This window comes from Amblyomma mixtum, chromosome 2, assembly GCF_055824585.1.
Source record: "Amblyomma mixtum isolate Tamu chromosome 2, ASM5582458v1, whole genome shotgun sequence".
Classification (NCBI taxonomy): Eukaryota; Metazoa; Arthropoda; class Arachnida; order Ixodida; family Ixodidae; genus Amblyomma; species Amblyomma mixtum.
This window is the reverse complement of record NC_143013.1, coordinates 261,609,142-261,634,578: the sequence shown is the minus strand read 5'-3', so window position 1 is coordinate 261,634,578 and position 25,437 is coordinate 261,609,142. Positions and strand designations below refer to the sequence as shown.

The window sequence follows — 25,437 nt, the reverse complement described above, 5'->3', positions numbered from 1 at the left end:
AGGTTCCAGCATGAATAAAGGCGCATCTAGTGAATGCGTGGGTTTCATAAATAAAATAAAAGGAATAAAGTCAAGAAAAGGAAAAATAAAAATGAAAATAACGAAAAAGCAGAAATAAAAACAAAATAAAATAGGATACCAAAATAAAAATATAAAACAATAAAAACAAGAAAAGGAACAAAAGTAAAAAAAATATGATAAATAAAAAGTAAATAAAAACAAACAGTGCGCCAGGAAACGTTTCGCCTTGCAGCACTTTAGAGGACCAAAGTGCCCCCTGAATTTTTTTCTTCTCCTCCTCGCTGTGAAGGCTGTGGTTTGTTGTTGTTGTTGCGACTGAAGGAAGGATGAAAAGGAAAGTGCACAGCCCTGCACAGTGGCTCGAGCTGTGCCACAATGGCCTCCACGTTCAGAGGACAGTTGAAAGATGTCAGAGGAACGCAGCGGCGGCCGCTGTTCCATGTATACGCTGCGGCGGCGGAATTTCGATGAAGGCGACATTCTAGAGGCCTGTGTACTGCGCGATGTCAGTGCACGTTAAAGAACCGTGGTGGAAATTTCTGGAGCCCTTCACTACGGCGTCCCTCATAGCCTGAGTCGCTTTGGGACGCTAAGCCCCAATAAACCAAACCTAAATAGATAAAGGCGCCTGTGTGCTGTGTAATGTTAGTGGACGTTAAAGATCCCCAAGAGGTCGAAATTATTACGCAGTATTCCACTACGTCGCCCCTTCCTTCCTTCCTTCCTTCCTTCCTTCCTTCCTTCCTTCCTTCCTTCCTTCCTTCCTTCCTTCCTTCCTTCCTTCCTTCCTTCCTTCCTTCCTTCCTTCCTTCCTTCCTTCCTTCCTTCCTTCCTTCCTTCCTTCCTTCCTTCCTTCCTTCCTTCCTTCCTTCCTTCCTTCCTTCCTTCCTTCCTTCCTTCCTTCCTTCCTTCCTTCCTTCCTTCCTTCCTTCCTTCCTTCCTTCCTTCCTTCCTTCCTTCCTTCCTTCCTTCCTTCCTTCCTTCCTTCCTTCCTTCCTTCCTTCCTTCCTTCCTTCCTTCCTTCCTTCTTACACTGCCACCTTCCTCCCTTTTCGTACGAGCTGTCCGGGTGTCCGCCCAGATTTGATTCAATTACAGCGCCGTATTGTAAAACCAATTTTAATTTTTTTTGTGCGTCGGGCTGACCAGCGTCTTTCCCCTCGGTTTCACCCGAGATAAGCCAACAGACGAGTGAGGCGGGCGCGCAGCGACAACGCCAGAGTAGCATTGCTGCATAATGCCTCATACTGTCGCTAGCAGCCTAGCAGCCGTGTCGGCAGATGTGTCCGCGTTTCGGTTACGTGCCTTATATGGGCATACGCTAATCATCGTTTAATCGATGCTTAATGATAATTGCATGATAATAATGACGAATTGAGAAATGATATTTAAGCAATTAGCCTAATAACGTTTCTAGTCAGACCAGATAAATAAATAAAACCGTGTAGGAAATTGGTCGAGTTGGGGAATCGATCCTTGTCTGATACCAAGCCATCTACTAGGGCCGGTTACAAACTCACACCTCTCCAAATCCGGTCCTCGGGAGTATTATGTACACAGGGCAATTTTCAGACCAATGGGCAAACTGCGAACTTAGGGCCACCTTGGATCACATACTATGGGAATGTCCTCATGCCCCCTAGACCAATGGGAGACGTTACTACTGAGCTCCGACCCGGCCACTCAGCTACAATTCGTCCGACTGGCCGAAGCCGCCGCCGAGAGGCAAGACCTTTCAGCAGTCGTCTAGGCGGGTAGCCCTCTGGCTAATCGCTGTCTGTTGGACATTAAAAGTTTTCCTATCCTATCCTATCCGATCGAACCAGGGCCTCCGGAGGGCGAGACGAGCACGCTAACCACTTCGCCACGTCAGCTCGATGGTTTGGAATGAACACAGGCGCGTCTATCGTATACGCTGTCTTCGTTCACTCCCATCTTCCTCCCTTCCCGTTGTGCCAGGAACGCGGCGCTGAAGCCATAGGCTGTCGGCGTTCATTGCGTTCACTGGCGTTGGCGTTGACAATGTTTTACTCTCTAATCTTTTTAAGGAAAGGAAGTGCGCATAACTGGCTACCTGGGTCTGTGGACGCCTGAATCGTGCTTATAGGTAATGATGAGAGAGAGCTGTGGGCTGCAGGCATTGACGACGTTGTGCCAGAAACGCGGCGCTGAAGCCATAGGTCGTCGGAGTTCATTGTGTTCTCTGGCGTTGGCATTGACAATGTTTTGCACTCCGATCATTTTAAGGAAAGGAAGTGCGCATAACTGGCTCTCTGGGTCAGCGGACGCCTGAATCGCGCTTATAGATACAGCCTTTGTCTGAAGTTTAGAGCCCAGGGGGTTTTCTTTTGAGCCACACTGTGTCGTTAATGAATCTCTAGCGCTCCAAATTTCCTGAACGTGAGAAGATTTCTGGTACTGCCTCCTACAATAGGTAGGACTTCCAGGAATGCTCCTGGATTCCCAATATAAAGCTTAGAAGTGAACCCTCCGGGCTCTAAACTTTTTGACGAAGACTGTACGCGGGATGATGATAGAGAGATGTGGGCTGTATGCGTTAGCGGGGAAAAGGGTCAGCCAACTCTCGGGATTAACCATTAAGTGCCACCTGCCAGGGCTGCAGGGTGGATGGGGGCTTTAATTTGCATATAAAGAGAAACAAGAACTTACTACTTACGCGGGAGACCATCCCGTTCCACTTGCTCGTAACGCCTCCAACGGCTTTCACAACCTCTAGAAATACTTCCGCAGACCTCGTCTTTTAGAACCACACATTGGTGCAGCAAGACGAGCATATATCCATGTATTTCTCCGACGGCAGAGCTTCCTTCGTGACAATCAAGGACTGTTAGTGAAGTGTTTCTTGAAGAAGAAAAATTTGTGAAAAGTAACAAGTTGTGTTTCTTGAATTTGCCTCAGTCTATCGAAAAGCTCAAACAGCTGTTGAGCTGCGTTCAAATTCCGCACTAGGGAGTAACGCAATCGTCGGCATTTTTTTTTATTTCCCTCTCTTTGGACGCACAACTCCGCGTGGGCCGCATATTAGGGGGGGGGGGGGGGGGGGGGGGTTCAAAATGTTGGAATGCACAAGCATGCTTTTATTTGAAAAGAAATTTGGAGGACACTTAAGCTTCACCTTTAAGAGTGGAATGCGGCAGCGTCTTGCAGGGCTGCGAGGGAATCAGTGGTACGCGACGCCTTGCCGTTGGCAATGGTTTTGCAGAAAGGAAATGACGCAGTAACAGGCTCACTTGCCTTGGAGGACACCCGAACCGCGCTTGACCAATACCTCCTAGGCTTGACGCGCTGATTATAGGTCGCCGGTTCACCCGATTTTAGGTCACCGGTTCGAATACCTGCCGCCAGCAAGGCTCTGACTTAACTAGTAGGTTCATGCTGCACGAAACGCTGAATCGTATGACACATCCAAAACATTCTGCGGAAAACGGTTGTCAAGATAAGATTTTTTTCGGCGTGTGGTGCTCGCAACTATACTATGATGCCGGCGGCTTTTCGACCGAACGAGCTGTGTACGCTGTCGGGTAAGTTTAGCTGCGGTTGAACTACTGCTGAAGCTACTGAAGGCAGCTTTTCTTCCCCTTTATTTCACTGAAAAATTGGACCCGGAGCTAGAGTCTCCCCTTGTTAAACGCAGCACATCGTTGTTGCTGTCACTCTCGCAAAATGGCGCATGCCCATACAGGGATCCCGGATCGGTCATGAAGTGAGGTGCACAGAGAGTTTTGTGATGAATTTTATTTCCATGGACAAAAATAAAGGACTGTCAGGGAAAAGAAAGGTAAACATAAAGCAAAAATACCGAAAAGAAACGGGAAATGCATAACGCACGCAGGAGATGGACACTGTGCGATTTGTAGCCGAGGGATTAAAAAAAGAAGGATTAAAAAAACCGATTAGATCCATCGCAAGTGGACTCATGATAATCGCTTTATCGTGAACTTTTGCCTCTCTTTAAGCGAGGCTTGTTTACACTCCTTCTTATTTCTTTCTTTAACCTTCTTATAACTTTCTGCGACTGGAAGCAGCCGCAGGGAGCGACAAACAAGAGGAACAACTTTGGGCCGTCCAGCAGGTCATCGAGGCGCTGGCCCGGCAGGGACCCAGCGAGCCGGCAACGGCGAGCGGGGACCCAGGCCGCGCGGCCGGCGCCCAGAGGACGACGTAGGCCCCGTCCGGAGCGCGCGTGCGCGAGCGCGCGTTCTACTGCAGGCCCCAAATAAACGTTTTCACAATCCAATCCCTTTTACTTTACGCCTAATGGCAAACACCTCGAATAATAAAAAAATGATCCTTGTAGAAAATTTTGAATGACGGTAAAAACAGACCTGTGGCTGTATCCAAGTGTGGTGGCGCCAAACGAAAATGTGATCGGGCTGCTCAAACTAAGGCCAAGCTGTTGCAGTGGCTTCTCTGAAAACCGTCACCTCATCATGGACATTCTCGCGGTGTGCATTTTTGAGCGTCGTCTTGAACTTGGTTGTTTGGTTTACTACGGTTTAACGTCCCAAACCAACTCAGGCTACGACTTCTGCTCCATCAGCGGGCCCAGTCCCGCTCAGTGTCATCTATGGAGCTCAAATTGGTACTTTCGCACTGATTCCCATGTGGTTAACATTTTTTTTCTCTTTTCACAGAAACATCTGTACAGTATCAGAACAAAAACCCCGATTAGGTTACAGGTGCATGAAGAGGTTTAGCGAATAGGGATGTCAGGCAACTATGTGCCGCGAAATTTGTAAAGAGATGCAAACCTCAGACTGTCGGTCAGCCACCATCGCATAGGTGGTGGTGAGCATTTATTAGAAACCTATTCTTTGTTGATGGTTGCGCTGACGTTTTTTAGGAGGGAAGCGATGTGTAGTCGGCATGGGTGGTGGCACTGATCATTTTTATTATACACAGGCGAGTTTAGTACAAGAGTTGTCCTTGGGCCACCACACGGCCCGCTCCACTGAAACGCTCCTGCCTCGGAAATTTATGACGCTGGCAGCGCGGCCTTCGGCGATGAATAGCTGGCCGCGTTGTTATGTCGAAGGAGTGTCTCCCAAGCCTCCCAAGTGCGCTCGAGGCCCCTCAAGGGAAGGTCCTCCCCGCAGAGGAAAATGATGTGGTCGAAGGTACCGCTTGGCTTCTGGCAGAGGGTAGAGGAGGGGTTTGTGTGCACCTATTGATAGCGCTGAGTAAGGGAAATGTTTCGTTTAGTTCGGTTTCGTTTATGGGGGTTTAACGTCTCAATGCGACTCAGGCTATGAGGGACGCCGTAGTGGAGGTCTCCGGAAATTTCGACCACCTGGGGTTCTTTAACGTCCACTGTTTTCACACAGTACACGGTCGATCCCGGTCGCGGCGGCTGGAATTTCTTTGGAGGAGAAATTCTAGAGGCCCGTGTACTGTGCGATGTCAGTGCACGTTAAAGAACCCCAGGTGGTCGAAATTTCCGGAGCCCTTCACTACGGCGTCTCTCATAGCCTTAGTCGCTTTGGGACGTTAAACCCCATAAACCAAACCAAACACAGTACACGGGCCTCTAGAATTTCGCCTCTATAGAAATTCTACCACCGCGGGCGTGTTCGTACCCGCTAACGGGAAGGTAAGGTGTGCGTATGGAGGCTATAAGGTGCCTGTTGAAAACTGTCAACGAAGGAGTGGAATAAAAGGATACTTAGAAGTAGGCAAAGAATACAGAGTACAAAGCCTCTGCTGGCAATGACTGAACATGGGGCACCTGATATTCTAATGCGTCGCCACGTATAAGTTTGCCGCAGGACAAGTTTTTCACACCGGTAAGAGGAGTAATATTCTAAATATATTGCCACGCGCCTAACGCGCCGCGCGGCCTCCGCGCTGAGTCGAAGACGATGACGAAGCGGCGGTGGGCTCTCGTGGCGCGCTGTTCTGTGCTGTGTCGTGGAAGCTCGCTCCATAAATAAAAGAAGGCTCCCGGTCTTGGGTTCTTCCCGACGTCTACCTTCACGGCTCCTCTGGTCATGACACTGGTGGAGGTGCGGCCGATGCTCCCTACTCCTGAGGACGACTCGACGCGTCCGCCTCTTGTGACCACCCCTGTCCATCGTGCCAGCCGGAGGATCCGCGGCCTGTCCCCCGAGGCCCTTCCTATTGTCAGCGCGCCTTCAACTACCACTCCACTCATGGCGACGCCACTGCCCGCCCTGCCTACGACTGTCCCTGCAGCCAGCCCCACCTATCTCACCCTCAGGGCGGCCTCCGCGCTGAGTCGAAGACGACGACGAAGCGGCGGTGGGCTCTCGTGGCGCGCTGTTCTGTGCTGTGTCGTGGAAGCTCGCTCCATAATTAAAAGAAGGCTCCCGGTCTTGGGTTCTTCCCGACGTCTACCTTCACGGCTCCTCTGGTCGTGACAATATATATAAATACACTGAGGCTGCTGCAAATCAATCAAAATCTATTATTTCATGAAGCAGTCAAAGGCGCTGCCAATGCTGTACCCGCTGAAGCGATGCGAGCGTACAGATCGGGCAAAGAAATAAAAGCGTGTTTTCATGGTGAAAGTATGTTCACAGCGTTTATTACACGTTTAGCTAAGCTATTAATAAATACATCTAATAGACCAGCGAAGGGACAGAGAGGAGAAGCATTGGGTTTCTCCTGGGGGCAGTTGGTCTGGACCAGGCGTCTCCACGTCTAGTTGGCGTGGCGCAAAATTACATGGACGTGTCCGGGACCCTGCGATGAAAGTGGAAAAGCATAACAAAGCTCATTTTTCCACTCAGGACAACACATGTATGGGTATAAAAAATTGCTGGGGCATAGCTTTGGTTAAGCCTAGGTAATTGCGAAAGCAAGGGGTGTAACTTGTAGCATCTTCGATATTCATAGCCTCCATCAGGTTAAACGGTAACATAACACAAGAATCTTGACTCGCGTCCAAAGTCTTCCATAGCTATACCGAAGAACCGGCGAGCAGGTGCTACTTTTCTCTACACCCGATAGCACCTGGATGTCTGTGGATGACGTCATACCACACGCTGCAACACACATCCATTACCCCAGCAAGGCCTGCAAGCTCTTGCAAATTGTATGACGCCAATCGCTTGCCGCCGTTCACAGGTGGTCGACCGGCCGCGAAGTTCTAGCTGCGGCGCGCTGAAGAGCCGACTTGGTGCCAAATCTCTTCCTGTAGTATGACGTCAGTAGTCACATGACCGACCGCCAACTGTCGTTCGGCCGCGAAGTCTTGCTGCGGTGCGCTGAAGAACTGTCACGCTTTTCAATTGGTCGAAATGATAGTGACGTCACAGTGTGCGAATTTCAAACGGGGCTAATTCTACTATGGCTAGTAACCATGCAACCAATTAAAGGGATGGTACAGTGATGCCCCAGGTAAGTGAGACTGAGTTTAATTAGTCGCTTAATTAACCATTTAGACTAATTAACCTTTCTAGCCATACGAAATAATTAAATAAAACCAAGTAGGAAATTTGATTTGGGGGAATCGAACCAGGCTCTCCGGTGTGCGAGCCGAGCACGCTAACTACTCCGCCATGTCAGCTCGATGGTTTGGAATGAACAAAGGCGCGTCTAGTGAATACGGTGTCTTCGTTCACTCCCATCTTCCTAACTTCCCTTACGGTGAGGTTCAGTCAGGTATGCACCAAGATATGCGAGACAGATACATTTCTTTTCCTCAAAAACCAATATACCGACGAGCAAGGCGTAGAACCGAACGGGCGATGGCTTTTGTGTGGACTCTCTGGCGGCGTTGCAAGACGCTGTCGCTTTGCACTCTTAGAGGCGAAGCTTAACACCTTAACCACACATCAGTGACACAAGAAGCAACACCGCGCTTAAGGCTTCCGCCTCAGTGACTTTAGGTCAGCAAAGTGCCCCCCTGAATTTTTTTTACCTGAAGCTTCACTATACCATCCCTTCAATTGGTTGCATGGTTACTAGCCAAAGTACAATTGTGCCCGCTTGAAATTCGGGTGCTGTGAGGTCATGAGCATTTCGACCAATTGAAAAGCGTAACATTTCTGTCGACAGCTCCTGCTTACAGCGATGAGGCAATGAAGGCTTCCGGCTTAAAAAGTTGATGACCTTCCACCGCGGCTAGAAAGACAAAATGCGAATGATGAGGCACCAGTACGAAGTGGTATACGTATATACCTGGGGAAGAACTGATCGCGGCTGACACGCTTTCCAGAGCGCCTTTGCAGGAGACTGGCGACATAGAGCTAGGAAGCGATATCGAGGCTTTTAAGGCGAAAGCCTTTAATGCCTCATACAGTCGTTAGCAGACGCGTCGGCAGCCGTGTCGACAGATGCGTCGGCAGACGTGTCGGCAGATTTGTCGACGTTTCAGCGTCAGTACTTAAAAAAGAAACTGTGCCGAGGGTGGGAATTTGAACGGAGACGCTACCACTCCGCCAGGAAGGCTCAAGGTTCGAGCATGAATAAAGGTGCATCTAGTGAATGCGTGGGTTTCATAAATAAAATAAGAAGAATAAAAAATATAATCAAGAAAATAAAATAAACCAAAAAATAAAATAAAATTAAGATATGAAAATAATCATAAAAATAAAATAGGAAAACGAACAAAAATAAATAAAAGAATACAGTATATGAAAAATAAAAAAGTAAATAAAAACAAACTGCGCCAGGAAACGCTTTCGCCTTGCAGCACTATAGAGAGCCAAAGTGTCCCCTAATTTTTTTTTTTCGCTGCGTGTGGACAATTCTTCACATCAAGCATCTCTGCCTTGAGTGACTGAAAGAATCCCAAAAAAAGCTGCGAACCCTTCTTTTTCCAGTGTCGCATTGCCACATGGAGAGATGGGACACCAAAGCGCAGTCCATACTTGTCCGCGAAAGCACAAGCCGCCCCGTTCACGTTCCTCACTCTTGTATATTTTGCGCCTGTGAAGCATCTGCACGTTACTATTCGCATGTGCGGTATTAGAAGGAATGGGCTGAATTCAACGTACTTGTCATTGTCTCAATAGGTGGTTGTCAAGAGTCCGGTTGGCTCAGTCCAGACCGGGGGTCAGTGCACGTCGGGATGTTGGGCACGCCCACGTATGCTGAAAGGAAGGAAGCGAAGGCAAGATTATTAGATGTTAGGTCTGTCATCCATATCTTTAGATCTTCGGCGCGATTACCAGAGATAAGTCTGCCTTTTGCCCTATCAGGACCTACACCCACGGCCCTTAAGCAAACCTGTGCAGGTGATGGCCACCTGGTCCGGAGCTTCGACGTAATGTAGTTGTTTTGTTACCATGAACTTTAAAGGAGCGGCAAGACAGCAGTTTTGGTTACTGTGACATAAAGAAACTTTAATTGGCGCGATGCATGCGAGAATGCAGAACAGCTTGCTGTCACGACGTTGCTGACTTTGATCATTGCTTGGATTCTGTATCACACAACAGTCATTATGCACTACTGCACGTATGTGCAGTAGTGCACTTATGTGTACTGTTCGGGTCGGTGCCCATGCTCTGCTGAAGATGCCAGCTACACTTCGTGCCAAAAGGCTGTTCTTTTCAAGGCGGAGTTTCGTAATGAATCGCTTCGAAGCCTATTCACAGGTATATGCTGGTTGTGCACCGAAAGTAATCAGTCATTAAAAAAAGGTTTCGAAGTGTAAGTGTGGGCTTTTGCGGCATAGCAGTGCCAGTGGTGATGCACATTTCAAAAGCAGTGAATGGTGTCTAGTAATCAGCAAATATATAGAAATATTCTGTCAGTAAGGAGCCTGGTTTCTCTTTTCTATAAACAGATGGACGGGAGGAATAGCGACGTCATTTACTGCAAGTAAGTAACACTGCTGTTAAGCGCAGAGGTTCGGCTAATTCTTGCCCTCAAACGCGCCATTGAGAAGCCGTGGGGCTGAGGGGTGCAACTGCCACGTTGGCTGGTAAGGGCACTTGGCTGCTGAGCCGGAGTGCCCGGGTTTGAACACGACCTCGGCGGTCGCAATTCTTTGGTGGAGAAACTGAAAAGAAGCCCGTATCGCATGCTATGTTAGAGCACATTGAAGATCCACAGGTGGTCGAAATTATTGCGCAGCCCTCCACTACGGAATCTCTTTCCCCCCTGTCTTCCATCCCCCGCACCTTTGTCCCTTCCTTTATGTGGTTTCGTCCGAGGTTTGAGACGGTTATTGAGCGATTTGCATTGGTTTATGGTTTATGATGGTTCAACGTCACAAAATGACTCAGGGTATGAGGAATGCCGTAGTTATGGGCTCCGGAAATTTCTACCACCTTCGGTTCTGTAACGTGCGCTGACATCACACAGAACATGGGCGTATAGAATTATGCAGAAGGGTATATGCTTTGGCTTGTTTGTTCATATTTGAAAGGTAAAAAAAAAACGTAGCGCAAAGAGACGAGGACACAGAAAGACAGACAACACACGGCGATAACTTCCAACAATGGTTTATTTCAGAAAGAACGGTGGTTTTATATCGACATCACGACCAACACGCCGTCAAACCATGTGCTAGCAAAGCGTATCAGTCAGATATGCGAGCTCTTTTGCCTGCAATGATACAGAGGGGGTACAACACTATTATGTTTCAAAAGTGATATCCATTCCGCTTCTATGATTTCTCGTGTCAACCGGTTATTGTGCACTTTTAAAACCATGCATTGTTCAAGAAGCGGTATGCAGTGACACGAACGGCAGTGGGCTGACAACCCTTTTCCACGCATATCATCTACGTCACGCCCATGCTCTCGAAGCCTATCATTCAGGCATCTGCCGGTTTGCCCTACAAACTGCTTGCCACAGGATAATTCTGTTAGTACCCCCTCTCTATCATTGCTGGCAAAAGAGCTCGCATATCTGGTTGATACGCTTTGCTAGCACATGGTTTGACGGCGTGTTGGTCGTGATGTCGATATAAAACCACCGTTCTTTCTGAAATAAACCATTGTTGGAAGTTAGCGCCGTGTGTTGTCTGTCTTTCTGTGTCCTCGTCTCTTTGCGCTACGTTTATTTACCTTTCAAATAGAATTATGCCTTCATCGGAATTGGACCGACGCGGAAGGGATCGAACCCGCGTCTTTCGGGTCAGCACCCGAGCGCCTTAGCCACTCAGCCACCGCGGCGGCGATCTGCTTCGCTCAAAAGATTGGCTTTGTTCATAAACCAATGCAGTTTTCTTCAGGAAGTCAAATAGCACGCGTAACTACCTACATGGCACCCGTAGCGCTTGATCAGTAGTTACAGCGCTCGGCTACGCAGCCGTAGAACGCGGGTCTAAACAAAGCTGGTGCGCTCGCGTTTCGGTAGAGAAAAAAAGGCTAAAAAAATTTACCGACGATTACGTTACCTCCTAATGCAAAATTTGAGCGCAGCAAATAAGCTGTTTCACCTTTTCGATACACTGAGGCACAGAAATCGAGCAACACATGTATGCGCTATCACAGAATTTTTTTTTTATTTGTCACACGTATTCCTTTAACAAAGACTCCACTAACAGTTCTTGACAGTCATGAAGGAAGCTTTGTGGTCGGAGAAATAGACTGATATATGTTCGACTTGGTACACCAATGCTTGATTCTCAAAGACGAGATCTATACAAGTGCCTCGCGAGGTTGTCACAGCCGTGGGACGCGTTACGAGCGAGGGGAACGGGATGTTCTCCCGCATAAGTGTTAGGAAATTGCTGTTTGTCTTTATGTCAACATTAAAGTCCCCCACTACTAACATCGGTGTGGATCGATGGACGGTTAATGCGAGTTGCAGGAAGTGCTCGACGTCTTTCGTGAGTGCGGTAGGGGCGAAGTAGGCAGCTACTACCAGAAAGCCGTTGGGCAACTTTGCGGCGCACAGTTCGCCAACTTCATGTGACGTGCCAAACATTTCGACTGGTATTGCAGAGAGACCTGTTAAGCTTCGCCTGTAAGAGTGGAACGCGACAGCGTCTTGCAACGCTGCCAGGGAGTCCACAGAACGCCATCGCCAATTCGGCTGCACGCCTTGCTGGACGGTAAATTTATTTTTTGAGGAAAGGAAATGTATCTCTCTCGCATATCTGGGTGGACACCTGCACCTAGCCGTAAGGGAAAGGGGGAAGATGGGAGTGAACGAAGACGCCGTATTAGCTAGACGCGCCTTTGTTCATTCCAAACCATTCAGCTGGCATTACGGAGTGGCTAGCGTGCTCGTATCGCACTCCGGAGACCCTGGTTCGATTCCCCAACTCGACCAATTTCTTTCTCGGTTTTATTGATTTATGCGGTCTAACTAGAAACGTTAATTAGGCTATTTCATATTTATATTATTGTATTTCTATCCATCGTGTTCTGTCATTAACCTGTCAATTGTTGGAACTGTCTAGGATGTTCGACACAACGTATATGAAACGAGCAACGTCTTACTGAGTGGGGATGTGCGTGGTGGTGGAGGGAACGCGGCTTCGTACTTATGTTTTTTTCAACAGCGTCTCCTTCCGCGGACGCTGTCGTCGCTGCGGCGCGCGTCTTTCTTTTGTTTTCTTCTGACCTCTTCATTCTCCTCTATATTAATTAGGCTAATTGATTAATTAAGCAGTTAAGTAAACTCAGTCCAACTTAGTTGCAGCATCACTATACGATCCCTTTGATTGGTTGCATGGTTACTAGCCAAAGTACAATTGGCCCCATTTGAAATTCGCGCACTGTGACGTCACGAGCATTTCGACCAATTGAAAAGCGTGACATTGGGGGCGGAGCTGGTTACGAGGCCGACGCCGACGACGACGCGAAACTCAGGAACGGACGCCAAAGAGCTGCGCTCTAAAATGACATCACATAATCCGCATGGGCGAAGTTCAATGCCCTAGCAAGCAGTTCAGCATACTGCCGAAATGAAAACTGGCTTTTGAGGAAAGGAATTTGCGCTCTATTTGTATCACACCTCGGTGGGCACCTGAAACGCGCCGAATGCAAAGGGATAATTGAGGCAGCGAGAAAGGGAAGTAGGTGCCGTTGTGGAGGGCAACGGAATAATTTAGGCCACCTCGTGATCTTTACCGTGCACCGACATAGTGCAGCACCAAGCGCCTTTTTGCGTTTCGCCCCTATCAAAACGGCACCGCTGCGGTCGGGTTTGAACCCAGGATCTCCGGCTCAGTAGCCGAACTCGCTAACTAATCAGGCACTCGGCCGGGACGCTACCGAGTGCATGGCTATTTTAGAGCGCAGCTCTTTGGCGTCCGTTCCTGGGTTTCGCGTCGTCGTCGGCGTTGTCGTCGGCGTCGGCCTCGTAACCAGCTCCGCCCCCCTTTCATCCGCAGCTGGGGTTGACTCACTATCGGCGTCAGCGGCATCAGTCAGTCGCTGCTATCTCTTCCCTCCTCCCTTTATCGTGTTGTCCGCTTGCTGCGCGCGCTTCTGCCCCCATCGTTTGCCGCTGGGTGTACACGCCGCCCTCTCCCCCCTCTTCCTGCGAGTCTCCGGTTGTCAAAGCGCCGGCTCGAACTTAATTCCTTTCTTCGCTCCTCCTCCAATGCAACCCCTGTGCGGTGGCAATCAGAGAGCCATATCGGTGGCGGCGGATCTGTATATGTGCACCGCCCGAGCCGAAATTGCCGCTGCCGTTCGCCCTGTGCGGTGGCAATCAGAGAGCCAGATCGGTGGCGGCGGATCTGTATATGTGCACCGCCCGAGCCGAAATTGCCGCTGCCGTTCGCCACTGCGAAATTATCTGCCAGTTCTTTCTGAGCCATGAGCGAGACGACCGATGGAAGTCCTCTGTCTGCTAAAAAAAAAAATTCTGTGATAGCGCATACATGTGTTGCTCGATTTCTTTGCCTCAATCTATCGAAAAGGTGAAACAGCTTATTTGCTGCGCTCAAATTTCGCATTAGGAAGTAACGGAATCGTCGGTAATTTTTTCAATCCGCGGCAAGCATCTTTTGTTCCAATGCAAACACCTTATTATTCACTTCCGCTGAACCGCTGCCGCCAATACGAGCACCGTCTTGTTCACACAGGACAAACCATCTTTTTTGCTTGCTTTCTTAAGACACTGTTGAAGACACGCCAAAGCATTGCCCTTTTTGCTGGGGTAATGTTTCGTGCGAGGCCGATGAGACTTTTATTGTTGCGACTGAAGGAGAGATTAAATTTTGACGAGGATTTTCTAGTTATGCAGAGAGTGCTCTATATCATTGCTTCGCAGGTTTATCTTCTCGTTGCTCCTCGGTTTCAGCGGCTCGTTTACTCGCGTCCTCTGCAGGTACATCATCTCGGCGAGCTATATCGACCAGATGATCGGACGCGGCTTCAAGGCGACGCCGAAGACTTGACACAACCCGTCCGATGGACGCCTTATGCATATCGAAACTTAAAGGAGAGACCGCCGACGTAGCAACTGTACCACCCTTTTCTAGTCACGTGGTATCACAGGGGTGGTGCCGGCCAGTGAGAGCGGGTGCCTTTGCTTCGAGACTCGTGCGGTTTGCCTGCGTTCTGGGGCCTCAAGGTGAAACGCGCATCAAGACTCACCTTGGGATACATGTAGGAATAGAGCTCTTGCTCTAAAAGAAAACTGCACGGGCTTTACCCACTGCGGTGGTTAGCGCGCTCGGCTACTGAGCCGGAGTTCCCGGGTTCCAACCCCGCCTCGGCGGACGCACTTAGTTGGCAGCGGAACGCAAAATGCGCCGGTGGGCTCTGCGATGTGAGTGCGCGCTAATGAAGCTGCCCAGGTGGTCGAAATTATTATAAAACCCTCCCTTTCTTACTTTCTCCTCTCATTCCCTCCATTATCACTTCTCTTACGGCGTGGTTCAGTAGGAGTCCATTGTGATGTGACACAGTTACTGCGGCATTTCGCGTCTAAGACGCAAAGAATATTTTTTATACTGCGTTTGTAATGTGCCTTACTGTTGGAGCTTGCTAAATGACTCGTACGTACCCCTAAATAATTTGTCGTCGGCAATGCGCCCAGTGATTTCGCACAACTTGCGGACGTACATACTTTGTTTCAAAGAACAGGAAAAAAACACGTACGAGTAGTATCCCCAAATAACGACACCAGCATGTATAATGTTTCTTACCTGCTCACGTTCCCCCGGCTCTGGCAACTAATGTTCGAGGGGAGAATCCTCCGCTCTATTCGCGGCGTCGTGCTGCGGTTCCTCCTGAGGCCCGCGCTGCAGAGCCCTCCGCGTCTGGCGCCGCTGAATCGTGTCGCAGGGATTCAGGCGCTGGAAGCCGGGACGCTGGCTCGGTCGTCCGAGTCGAGTGCCGCCACTGATGGCTGCGATGTGCAGGGAATTCGTTGAAGTGCTTTTCTTGGGTCTGCTCGGCACACACTCAGCCATGACGGTGCTTCCCAAGTTGACCGGGGAGCCAGTTCAGCGAACGGAATCGCGATACAGTGTCGTGTTCTCGCACCTAAGTGGACCCTCGGAGGTGGTAACTCCGAAGGCTCCGCGGCCGCTGCAAGCTTGACCGAGCCCTCGCTCGTCTGTGGCGTTCGTATAAGTGCCGTGAGCGTTGCTGTTGCTGACGCGCAGCGCGGGGCGTTCCGAATGTGCCTCGTGCGCCTATCCAATCAGCATCCTTTTCTTCCCCTCTCTGTGAACGCTGTGATATGCGATTGAAGGAAGGATGAAAAGGAAAGTGCACGCGCCTGCCCACTGGCTCGAGCTGAGCCACAATCACTGCCACGTGCAGATGGAGGAGGGTTGAAAGTTGTGACAGAAACGCCACGGCAGCCACTGTTTCATGTAGATGATAAACAGAAAATTCAGGGGGCACTTTGGCTCTCTGAAGTGCTGCAAGGCGAAAGCTTTATACCTCTGTCACACGAGCACGCAAAAACTCTTTTACCTAAGCGGTCCTTTACGGAGTTGAAAGACCTCTAATTAAAAGGAGTTGCGCTGCAGACACACGGCGCTGGCGATCCCCTTTTATCGTTTCCTTCCGAACACGCTATGGAAAGCATGGCGCTAGATTCTGAAACAAAACCAGTTAGAATAAACCAACGTATTTCAATATAGAAATTAGAAACGTATTATAATATGCTTGTTTTAGTGAATTTAGATACAGTTTATTCGAAAATGGTAGCAGAAAATGGCGCGAATTTGCATCGTTGGTTAGCGTCACGTGATATTTTCGAACTGCTTACGAGAGCGCCGTGCAAAAAGTGCAAAATTGCGCCTACTTAAAGGGGCCCAGAAACACAATCTTAGTTAACTGTTTTGCCTGTTGATTGCATACAGTGAGTTATAATGGTGCTATCAGCGTCGGTAACACCGCGTATATTCCGTTTTTTAATATTTTAATGTCCCCCCAAAAACAACTTCATGGCTCTGATGGTGTGGCGGGTTTTTAGCAGCGGATATGACATCACCTGGCGCGAGCTTGATGACCGGACAAACAGTAAATATACTGCAAATTGTGTGAATAAATAGAGAAACATTTTGTCACCTGTCTGCGTTTTATATTATATCAACAAAGACAATTTGTTTGTCTTAGCTAAAAGCCCTGCAAGGCAAGTAAAATAAAAATACACCACCAGAGGCGCTCTGGCATGGAAACAACGCTGCCAGTCTCACAGAGAGCAGGCAACCATGGAGTACAAACTTCCGCGACGTGCTCTGGCTGGCTGTTTGATTGGTTGCGCCACGTGCCGTCATTGGGAGAGCGAAATAGGAGTGGGAAGCCCCGCCAAAATCGAGTTGAGGGCAGCGTTTTTTTTGCTTGTATTTTCGAATTTCTTCATTGAATAACTCCCGTTCCTGTGCACCGATTCCTGTAATTCTTTTTGAGTCAGCATCTGTGTGACATAAAGAACCCACCTGAAGTATAGCCGGTATTCCCCCAGGCAGTGTTTCGCAGCCCCTTTAAGGTTCAGCGAAAGACAAAACCCTTTTTTGTGATGTGTACACTTGAAATAAAAATGCACTATTGCTTCGTTTCTTTATTGCATGATAATTACTGGTGCCCACTGCGTTGGAGGCTACGCCTTTCCAGCCATATGAGAGATCTGTGATCTCCGGTTTCGGAAAAGACCGCTTCTGAAAAGGAGATGAAACTTTGGCGTGTGTCTGCGGGTGCAACTCCTTTGTGTGAGATATCTTTTTCTTTAAATGCCTTTAAAGTGCTCGTGTGACAGGGGTATTACCTGGCGCACTATTTGGCATTGATGTCTTTATTTTATTTTTCTATCCTAGATTTTCTCTTATTTTTTTATGTTCATTATTTACCTTTTTATTTTTTATTTTACTTTTCATTTCCTCACTTTTCTTTAAATTTTTATTTTCTTGTATGTTTATTTACTGCGATTTTTTATTTTTACTTTTCTACTTACTTTTCTTTTATTTTTCTTAATTTCTTTATTTCTGTGGGTGACCTGATTTCTTTGAATCCGCGCCACTAATCTCCCCTAGTGGAGATCAGTGATCTGCGCCCTCTGACGTCAAAACCATTTCGACAAACCAAAAAGCATGACACATCTGCTGACAAGCTTCGGCTGACAACCTTGTGTTGGCAACGATGAGGAATTGAAGGCTTTAAAAGGCGTCTGTGTGCGCCGAAGCGATGGCGCTGGTTGTAACTGGAACAGCTATGCACTTTCCTTTCTTCGTTTTTGTTTAAATGCGAAATAAAGATGAAAACCGCAATCGCCGCAAAGCCCGAGGTCCCGTAGTGAAGCTTTCGCTTAATTTGTTTAGAGGAAAGAAAATAGAGCAGTCTGCCTCAAATCTTGGTGGACACCTGAACTGCGCAGTAAGGGGATGGAGGAAGGTGGGAGCGAAAGAGAAAAGAGTGAAAGAGGTGCCGTAGTAGAGGTCTCCAGAATAATTTCGACCACCTGGGGATCTTTAACGTGTACTGACATCTCACAGCACATGGACGCCTTTTTCGTTTCGCCTTCATCGAAACGCGGCCGCCACGATCGGGTTCGAACCGGGGTACTCAGGCTCGGTAGCCGAGCGCCTAACCCCTGAGCCACCACGGCGGGTCCTGACAGCCGAGGAGGGCCGCCTCCCAGTCCTGTCTGGTGGGGTTGGGGGGGATAGATGGGTTTGATTGACACGCCCAAACCATGTGGAAGGTGTGAGCCACCTCCCCACAGAACTGGCATGTGCCATCAAAAGGTGTTTTGAAATGTTTAAGTACCGCTGGGCACAGTACAGTGTTAGAATTTTGACGAGGAGGCGCTGACAGGCGGAGTACCTTACAAGGGGCCGGGCAGCGCCGGTGCTCCTCCTTGTAGTATGTCGGTGACGTGTTTGAATGTAAAGGCCAGATACTCTGATTGGGAGTTGGCTTCCAAGGAGAAGGAGATAGCCCGGGGAGAGAGTGCGCGGGCGGCCTGATCGGCCTGATCGTTTCCTTGGAGTCCCTGGTGACCGGGAGCCCAAATCAGGTGACGTGGAGTTGGATCTTCGCATCGGCAGCTATATTCCAGTATGCGCCAGGTAAGCAGGGGAGCCAAGCCCAACTCATAGTTCCGACAGGCCCCTCGCGAGTCGGTGATGGTCTGTTTCGACTTGGGATTAGTGAGAGCCAGAGCAATGGCAATCGCCTCCGCGTGTGTTGCGTTGCAGGCTTTGAAAGTGAGCCCGTTAACTGTGGCCTTGGTTAACCGGACGCGGGCGGCGTTGCTTGCCAATGGGGCCCCGGAATAGGGGCTCCACCTAGTATTGTTAGGGGAAAGGGCCAATGGGGCCTACCCCAATCACCTCTGTAAAAAAAATCTAATGCACGATAAATGTTTTTCACCACCACCACCTTGGCGGGCTAAACTTCTAAACAATTTTCTGCGTTTATTATGCAGGGGAAACTGTAAAGGCGCCCGTGTGCTAGCGCGTGTTAAAGATCACCAGGTGGCCGAGGAGGGACAGCTCAGAAGGCCATTTATGCACGTTTCCTTTCCTCTGTTTTATCTGGAGGCCAAATGACGGCGAAATCTACGGGAACCTTGGATTTACATAGCGTAGTGAAGTTAAACCTTCTATTAGGAAAAGTGCCAAATGAAGGTGAAATTTCCAAACATGGTGACCGGTTTTGAAGCTTGCGCTTCAATAAGGAAAATGCTGTAAAACCCAGACGATCAGCGGATTCCCTCCCAGAAACGGGCCAACTATTGGTTTTGGTTCTATGAAGTTTAAACTCCCAAAGCGACTCAGGCTGTGAGGGAACCCCCTGTGAAGGGCTCTGGAAATTTCGGCCATCTGGGATTATTTAACGTGCACGGACATCACACAGTACACGGGCCTCTCAGAATTTCAGCTCCATCGAAATTCGACCTCCATAGCCAGGATGGAACCTGTGCCTTGCGGGTCAGACAGAGTGCCATAACCACTGAGCCACCGTGGCGGCTGCGTAGGGAACAGGACAAAGGAGGTGGCGTGTTTCACGGTTTAAGGTTTATGGTTTATCAGGGTTTGTAACGTCCAAAATCGACTAAGGCTACGAAGGACGCCGTAGACCACCTGTGTATCTTTAACGCACGCCGGCATTGCGCAGCAACCGGGCTGTTTTTTGCATTTTGCGTCCATTAAAACGCGGGCGCCGCGGTCGGAATGTTTTGATAGTGAAAGTATGATCACAGCATTTATTAAACGTAGATGTCAAATATCATTAAACTGAATAAGTCCGTTAGATGAGCGAAAGGGTGCCGCGGAGACGCACTGGAGTTCTGTTGGGGGCAGGTCAGGTGGCCTTGACGAGGCGGCTCCACGTCCAGTTGGCCCGGCGCGAAATGATGTGTATGCCTGCGATGAAAGGATAAAACAATGCACGCATGCTCTTTTAAAGCGTAAGCGTTGTATGGCTGTGTTTGTGGAGCTTGTCGGCATTATTACGTCCGAACGAATGGGTTAATACGAAAAAGAACGGTACCATCGGATAGAGGATCAAAAAATCTCGCCTAGCTGGCGCCCTGATGATATGACGTTGTGTCGCAACAGACCGCGCTATACGCGTTATTTGTTAGCTCCTGTGGTCTTTATGCCAGGCAGTGGACATTTAGAAAGCAAACCTGCCGTCAGTGTATCGTAGAAAAAGGAGGAAAAATAAGTCTTCCTGTTCCTGCTTCCCCTGTTTTAAGCCCCGATAATTAGGGCAGCATTCCTGTCTTCTGCGTATCCGGACTGCAAACTGGTTTATTCCAACTCTTTCGCAATGGCCACAGGTCTGTCATAATGGTAACCATTTAACAGCACGGCATTTCCACGCTCATCACGTTGGAAGTATTTCCGAGATATCTAGTACCGTGAAATCCGCGGATTCAGCATTGTGCAGGTTATGGTACAGGGTAAATATCATGCAGGCTGGTAACGAGCCTACAGTGATAAATAGAGCGACGACGAGGATTTATCCTTAAGTTGGTGAAAGTTATAGATGAGTTGCCCGCAGCATCTGAAAGTCTTATCTCCAGAAGAGAGCTTTCTCAAAGAGCCCTCAATAATGAAAGGGGATTAAAGTTAGCACGTTCGTAATGAGCATGTAGCAGTAGCTGTTAAAATCCTTGTGAATGTTCAGCTTATATTTCTAAGGTCTATCAAAGGGACATATTATATACCTGCACACCAGTGCCGGATTGGGAAACCAGGAGCACCTAATGTCCCGCTGTGTAGGCGCCCTCGTGATCACAATGGTCGCCAATTGCCCGGAAATCGGTGAAGAGCCGTTCGCGGAGCTTGAGGCGCAGGAGGGCCCGGAGCAGTGCGGGGCATACAAAGGCCGTAGCACTCTCGATTTCTTCCGAATCCGAGATCCGTGACTGCTCCAAGCTGCTGCTACAGGAAGTGGTGGCACCGCCATCGCTTCGCCGGAGATGCTAGAACGGAGAAGTAATAAAGACATGCAAATTTGACAGAACCGTAACAAATAACACTCTCAATCAAGGCAGCAACTACGCGCATCAATTAAAATTTCGATCAACCTGCAGCATTCCCCGTTCTTGTTCATTTTTTCTCGTGAATTGAAATATAATGTCCTGATTTTCTGCGACAATCAGGATCCTTTAAATAACTGAGCTTCTCATAGTGATCAAAATCATTATAGCCTAACAACGTCCAATGGAGGACAACAACTTCTCTTCCTATATCCTTCCGGTTAAACCTTGCCTTTGAGGGAAGCGACCACGTTATCCGTAGCTTGGACTTAATGTAATTGTTTGTTGCTTTGAGCTTGAAAGGAGCGCCAAGACTGCAGTTGTCGTTACTGTGATATAAACTTGAATTTGCGCGATGCTTGCCGGAATGCTGAACAGCTTGCTGTCACGATGCTGCTGAGTTTGCTCCTTTCTTGAATTCTTTATCGTACAACAGTTGTTACGCACTCCTGCCCGGCGTGCATTGTTCAGGTTGGTGGCCATGTTCTGCCGAAGGCGCCAGATACATATCAAGCAAAAAGAACCTCTTTTGAAATGCAGTTTCATAATGATCCGATTGAAAATTATTGAATGGCGTCGAGTAATCTGTTCGCTAAATTATAGAAATTTTTTGCCAGTATGAAGCCTGCTTTCTTTTCTCTGTAAGTAGATGGCCGAGAAGAATAGCGACGTCACTCACTACAATTAAATAAAAGTGCTGTTGAGCGCAGGGAATCAGCGAATTCTTGCCCTCAAAGGAGCCAATGAGAATTAGCGTGGCTTACGAGTGCAATCACCACGTTGGCTCAGTGGTAAGCGGGCTCGTCTACCGGGCCGGAGTGCTCGGGTTCGAACCCGACCTCGGCGGTCCCATTTCGATGGAGGAGCAACTGAAAAGGCACCCGTATGCAGTGCGATGCGAAGATCCACAGATGATCGAAATTGTTGCGCAGCGCTCGACCACGGAATCTGTATCCCCCCTTTCTTCCTTAACCGACGCCTTTCTCCCTGCCTTTAGGCGGTTTTCACCGAGATTTGGGAGAGATACAACGCGATTTTCCTTGCTCAAAAACCAATCTAATTTTTTAGCGATAGCTACTCCATCCCAGTCGCTTCGCCTCTTCAACATGGTCACACTTTCGCCGTGGTTGCGCCTCGGCCGTGGTCGGTCCACGGTCGACATCCGAACCGCACCATACAGGAAGGGAGGAAGTGGGAGTGAAAGAAGAAAGACAAAGAGGGGCCGTAGTGAAGAAAATCAAAGCTGTATTTGAGGAAAGCGAATTACGCAGTAACTGTCTCGCATATCTCGGTGGACACTCGTCATTCTTTTGTAGAGGAAGGGAGGTAGTGGGAGTGAAAGAACGAACAGAAAGAGTTTCCGTAATGAAGAAAATGAATGTGAGGAAAGGAAATCACGCAGTAACTGTGAATCCACAACCAGGAACGAAGATGAAAAAAAAAATGGCTGGGGCTTAGCTAAGGTTATATCTCGAAGCGAAAAGCTGCGCTGATCCGCGATAAACGCGCGCTTGCGGTGAACGTCAAACGATGACGCATAGCGCGCGGGAGCGTGCGCCTGTTCTATGGCCAAGCGCGCCTTATATACCCCTCCTTCCAAACGCGCACTGCGCACGGCTGCGGTGAAAGGTCAAACGGTGGCGAGAAGAAGCGGCGGCGCCCATGCGCAGTAGCCTGTGCCGTGCGTGACGTCACTCGTGCTCCGACATATGCCGGCTCACGCGAAGCGCGGTGTTGACTAGCGTAGTGAAGCTTTTCACTTTAAAAGGAACGCCCAGCGAAACGCATCCGCGAAAGACAGGCTTTAAAATTCGACTCAGCTAGTTCCACTCAGCCAGCTATAGCTATCGCGTCTCCAGGTTTAACTAGAGCTAAACCTCAACCGTTTTTTTTTTTCAGATGTCAAACAGCACGCGTAACTCTGCGGCGCACATGTGAAGTAGTCTTCTCTTTTCCACTGCAACATTCGTCACAGCACTCTTGCCACCTACGTGGAACCCACCGTGGCTGCTGAGCGTTTATAGCGCTCGGCTACTAAGCCTGAGGACCCGGCTCCAAACATGGAACGTGCGGAGGCGTTTCGGTGGCGCCGCAACGCTAAAAATGAAAGGACATGCTCTGCAGGTGCAAAGATTTAACGCGCTGGCAAGCAGGTGATCATAGTGCTGAAATGAAAATTGGCTTTTGAGGAAACGAAATGGCGTAGTATTTGTCTCGCATCTTGGTGGTCACTTCTACAGCGCCCCAAGGACAGGAGAAAGCGAGAGAAGAAAAAAAAGTGCCGCTGTGGAGGGCTCCGCAACAATTTCGACCCCCTGGCGATCTTTAGCGTGCAACGACTGCGCACAGTACACTGGAGTCTCTTTGCGCTGCGCCTCCACTGAAACGCGGCCGCCGCGGTCCGGTTCGAACCCGCACTCTCCGGCCCAGTGGCCGAGCGCGCTAACCACTCAGCCACCGCGGCGAGATACTACCGACCGCATGGCGATTTTCAAAACCGCAGCAAACACCTTTCTATTCACTTCTCTTGAATCGCTGCCACAAATGCACCATCTTTCTCACACAGAACCAATCTTTTACCGTTTTGCTTTTATTCGCAATACTGGCGAATTTAGGGCACTGCTTAAGACACGCCAAGGCACTCCCCGTGCCCCTGGTCCATGTTTGTTTTCAGGCCCATGAGATTCTTCTTGTTGCAAGTGAAGGAAAGATGAAAATTTCGTGAGTTTAACTCTTATCAACCTAGTTATACAGAGCGAAAACTCTGTATCATTGCTTCGCTAGCGTAGCGTCTCATGCTCCTCGGTTTCAGCGGCTCGTTTAGCACGCGTCCCCTGCAGTACGCCTTATCGGCGAGCTACATCAAGTGGGTGATCGGACGCGGCTTCAAGGCGACGCCGAAGAGTTGACACAACCGGTCCGTTGTGCATCTTATGCGTATCGAAATAGAGAGACTGCCGACGTAGCAACTGTTACACTGTCTCCAAGTCACGTGGTATCCCAAGCGGTGGTGCCGGGGCTCGAACCCGGCCGCGGCGGCTGCATTTAGATGGCGACTAATCGCAAAAGGTGTCGGCGTGGTGTGCGATGTGAGTGCACGTTAATGAAGATGCCAAGGCGGTTTCCGTCTTCTCTCAATGCCTCCATTATCCCTTCCCTTATGGCGCCGTTTAGGTGTCCACCGTGATGTCACAAAGACAATGCGCCATTGTCGATTTCAATTCGCGCCTTCGACTTAATGAATCTTGTTTATATTGAATATGTGCCTTACTGTTAGAGCTTGCTAATTAACGCGCACCTGGAAATCATTTCTTGTCGGAAATCTGCCCGGCAATTTCGCACACTGTGTCGACAATCTTTTGTTTCAAAGAACGCAAAAAAAAAAACGCACCTACGTGTAGCATCCCCAAATAACGACACCAGCATACCTAATGTTTCTTACCTGCTCACGTTCCCCCGGCTCTGGCAACTCCTGTTCGAGGGAAGAATTCTTCGCTCTAATTGCGGCGCCGTGCTGGGTTTCCTCCTGAGGCAAGCTCTGGGCGGCCCTCCGCATACTGCGTCGCTGAACCGTGCCCCGGGGATTCAGGCGCTGGAAGCAGAGACGCTGGCTCGGTCGTCCGAGTAGAGTGCAGCCGCTGATGGCGGTGAGGTGCAAAGAACTCTTTGAAGTGCTTTTCTTGGGTGTGCTCGGCACACATACAGCCATGCTGGCGCTTGCGAGGTCGAACATGTGGCCAGTTGGTGTGAGCGCAAACACAATCCTGTGCCCTGTACGCGCACCGAAGTGAACGCTGGGAGCTGGTAACTCTGAAGGCTCAGCGGCTGCTGCAAGCTTGACGTAGCTTACACTCGTCCGTTGCGTTCGCGTCAATGCCGTGACGTTGATGTTCCTGTAGCTGCGGTAGCACGTTGATTGGTTGGCTTGTAGCACATGTTTCGGACGCCTACCCAATCAACTTCGCGTCCTTTCTGTGAACGCTGTGAATTTGAGAGGACTTCTTGCCAGTAGGCACACTGTGGCGGTAAAAAAAAAATGTAGAAAAAATTGTAGTTCAGATTACACGCTCGTGTAAGACTGATAACACAGCGAAGCTGTGTGAGTTTGGTTCGACTAAGTTAACCATGATTACACTCTTTTCTATCTGCTGTCGTCTATAGTACCCCCTCCCCCTCACGGACGCCTGGCGCCCCCCGTCGGAGCTGACGACAACTAATATTCCGGAGACGACCACTACGGCACCTCTTTCTCTCTTTCTTCTTTCACTCCTACCTCCCTCCCTTCCATTACGGCGCGGTTCTGGTGTCCACTGAGATATGTGAGACAGGCACTGCACGATTTCCTTTCCTCGAAAACAAATTTTTAATTTTTATTTTTCTTCAATTAGTCCGTTTCTCCATCTCTCACGGCACGGTTCAGGTGTGCACCTAGATGTGAAATACTACGCCATTCCTTTCCTCAAAAAAATTGCCGACGATTAAGTTGCTTCCTAATGCGAAATTTGAGCGCAGCTCATCAGCTGTTCCAGATTTTCGATAGACTGAGGAAAAAAATTCGAGCTTGGAATGTGT

The 25,437-nt window shown here is 49.1% G+C and overlaps 1 protein-coding gene across 2 annotated transcripts; it reads right to left on the bottom strand.

Annotated features, from left to right (window-relative positions):
- Positions 1 to 6,564: 6,564 nt before the first annotated feature.
- On the bottom strand, positions 6,565 to 25,084 carry LOC149363771 (uncharacterized). 2 transcript variants are annotated; one of them, XM_089573715.1, is made up of 3 exons: positions 24,308 to 25,084; positions 9,003 to 9,098; positions 6,565 to 6,744 (listed from the first exon to the last, which is right to left on the bottom strand). In XM_089573715.1, the coding sequence occupies exons 1-2, from the start codon at positions 24,596 to 24,598 to the stop codon at positions 9,045 to 9,047; spliced, it is 345 nt and encodes a 114-aa protein (XP_089429841.1). In that variant the 5' UTR covers positions 24,599 to 25,084; the 3' UTR covers positions 6,565 to 6,744; positions 9,003 to 9,044. The 2 variants fall into 2 exon arrangements, with proteins under 2 accessions (XP_089429841.1, XP_089429840.1); XM_089573714.1 differs by lacking the exons at positions 6,565 to 6,744; positions 9,003 to 9,098 and adding exons at positions 19,568 to 19,741; positions 20,551 to 20,808 and having other exon boundaries at positions 24,308 to 24,883.
- Positions 25,085 to 25,437: the final 353 nt, after the last annotated feature.

Excerpts from the sequence above, each read along its gene's own strand:
- LOC149363771 (XM_089573714.1), bottom strand. The coding sequence starts at position 24,598 with ATGTTCGACCTCGCAAGCGCCAGCATGGCTGTATGTGTGCCGAGCACA. Across the intron at positions 20,809-24,307 it reads AGCCGGGGGAACGTGAGCAG|CATCTCCGGCGAAGCGATGG; the intron begins GTAAGAAACATT and ends TCTCCGTTCTAG.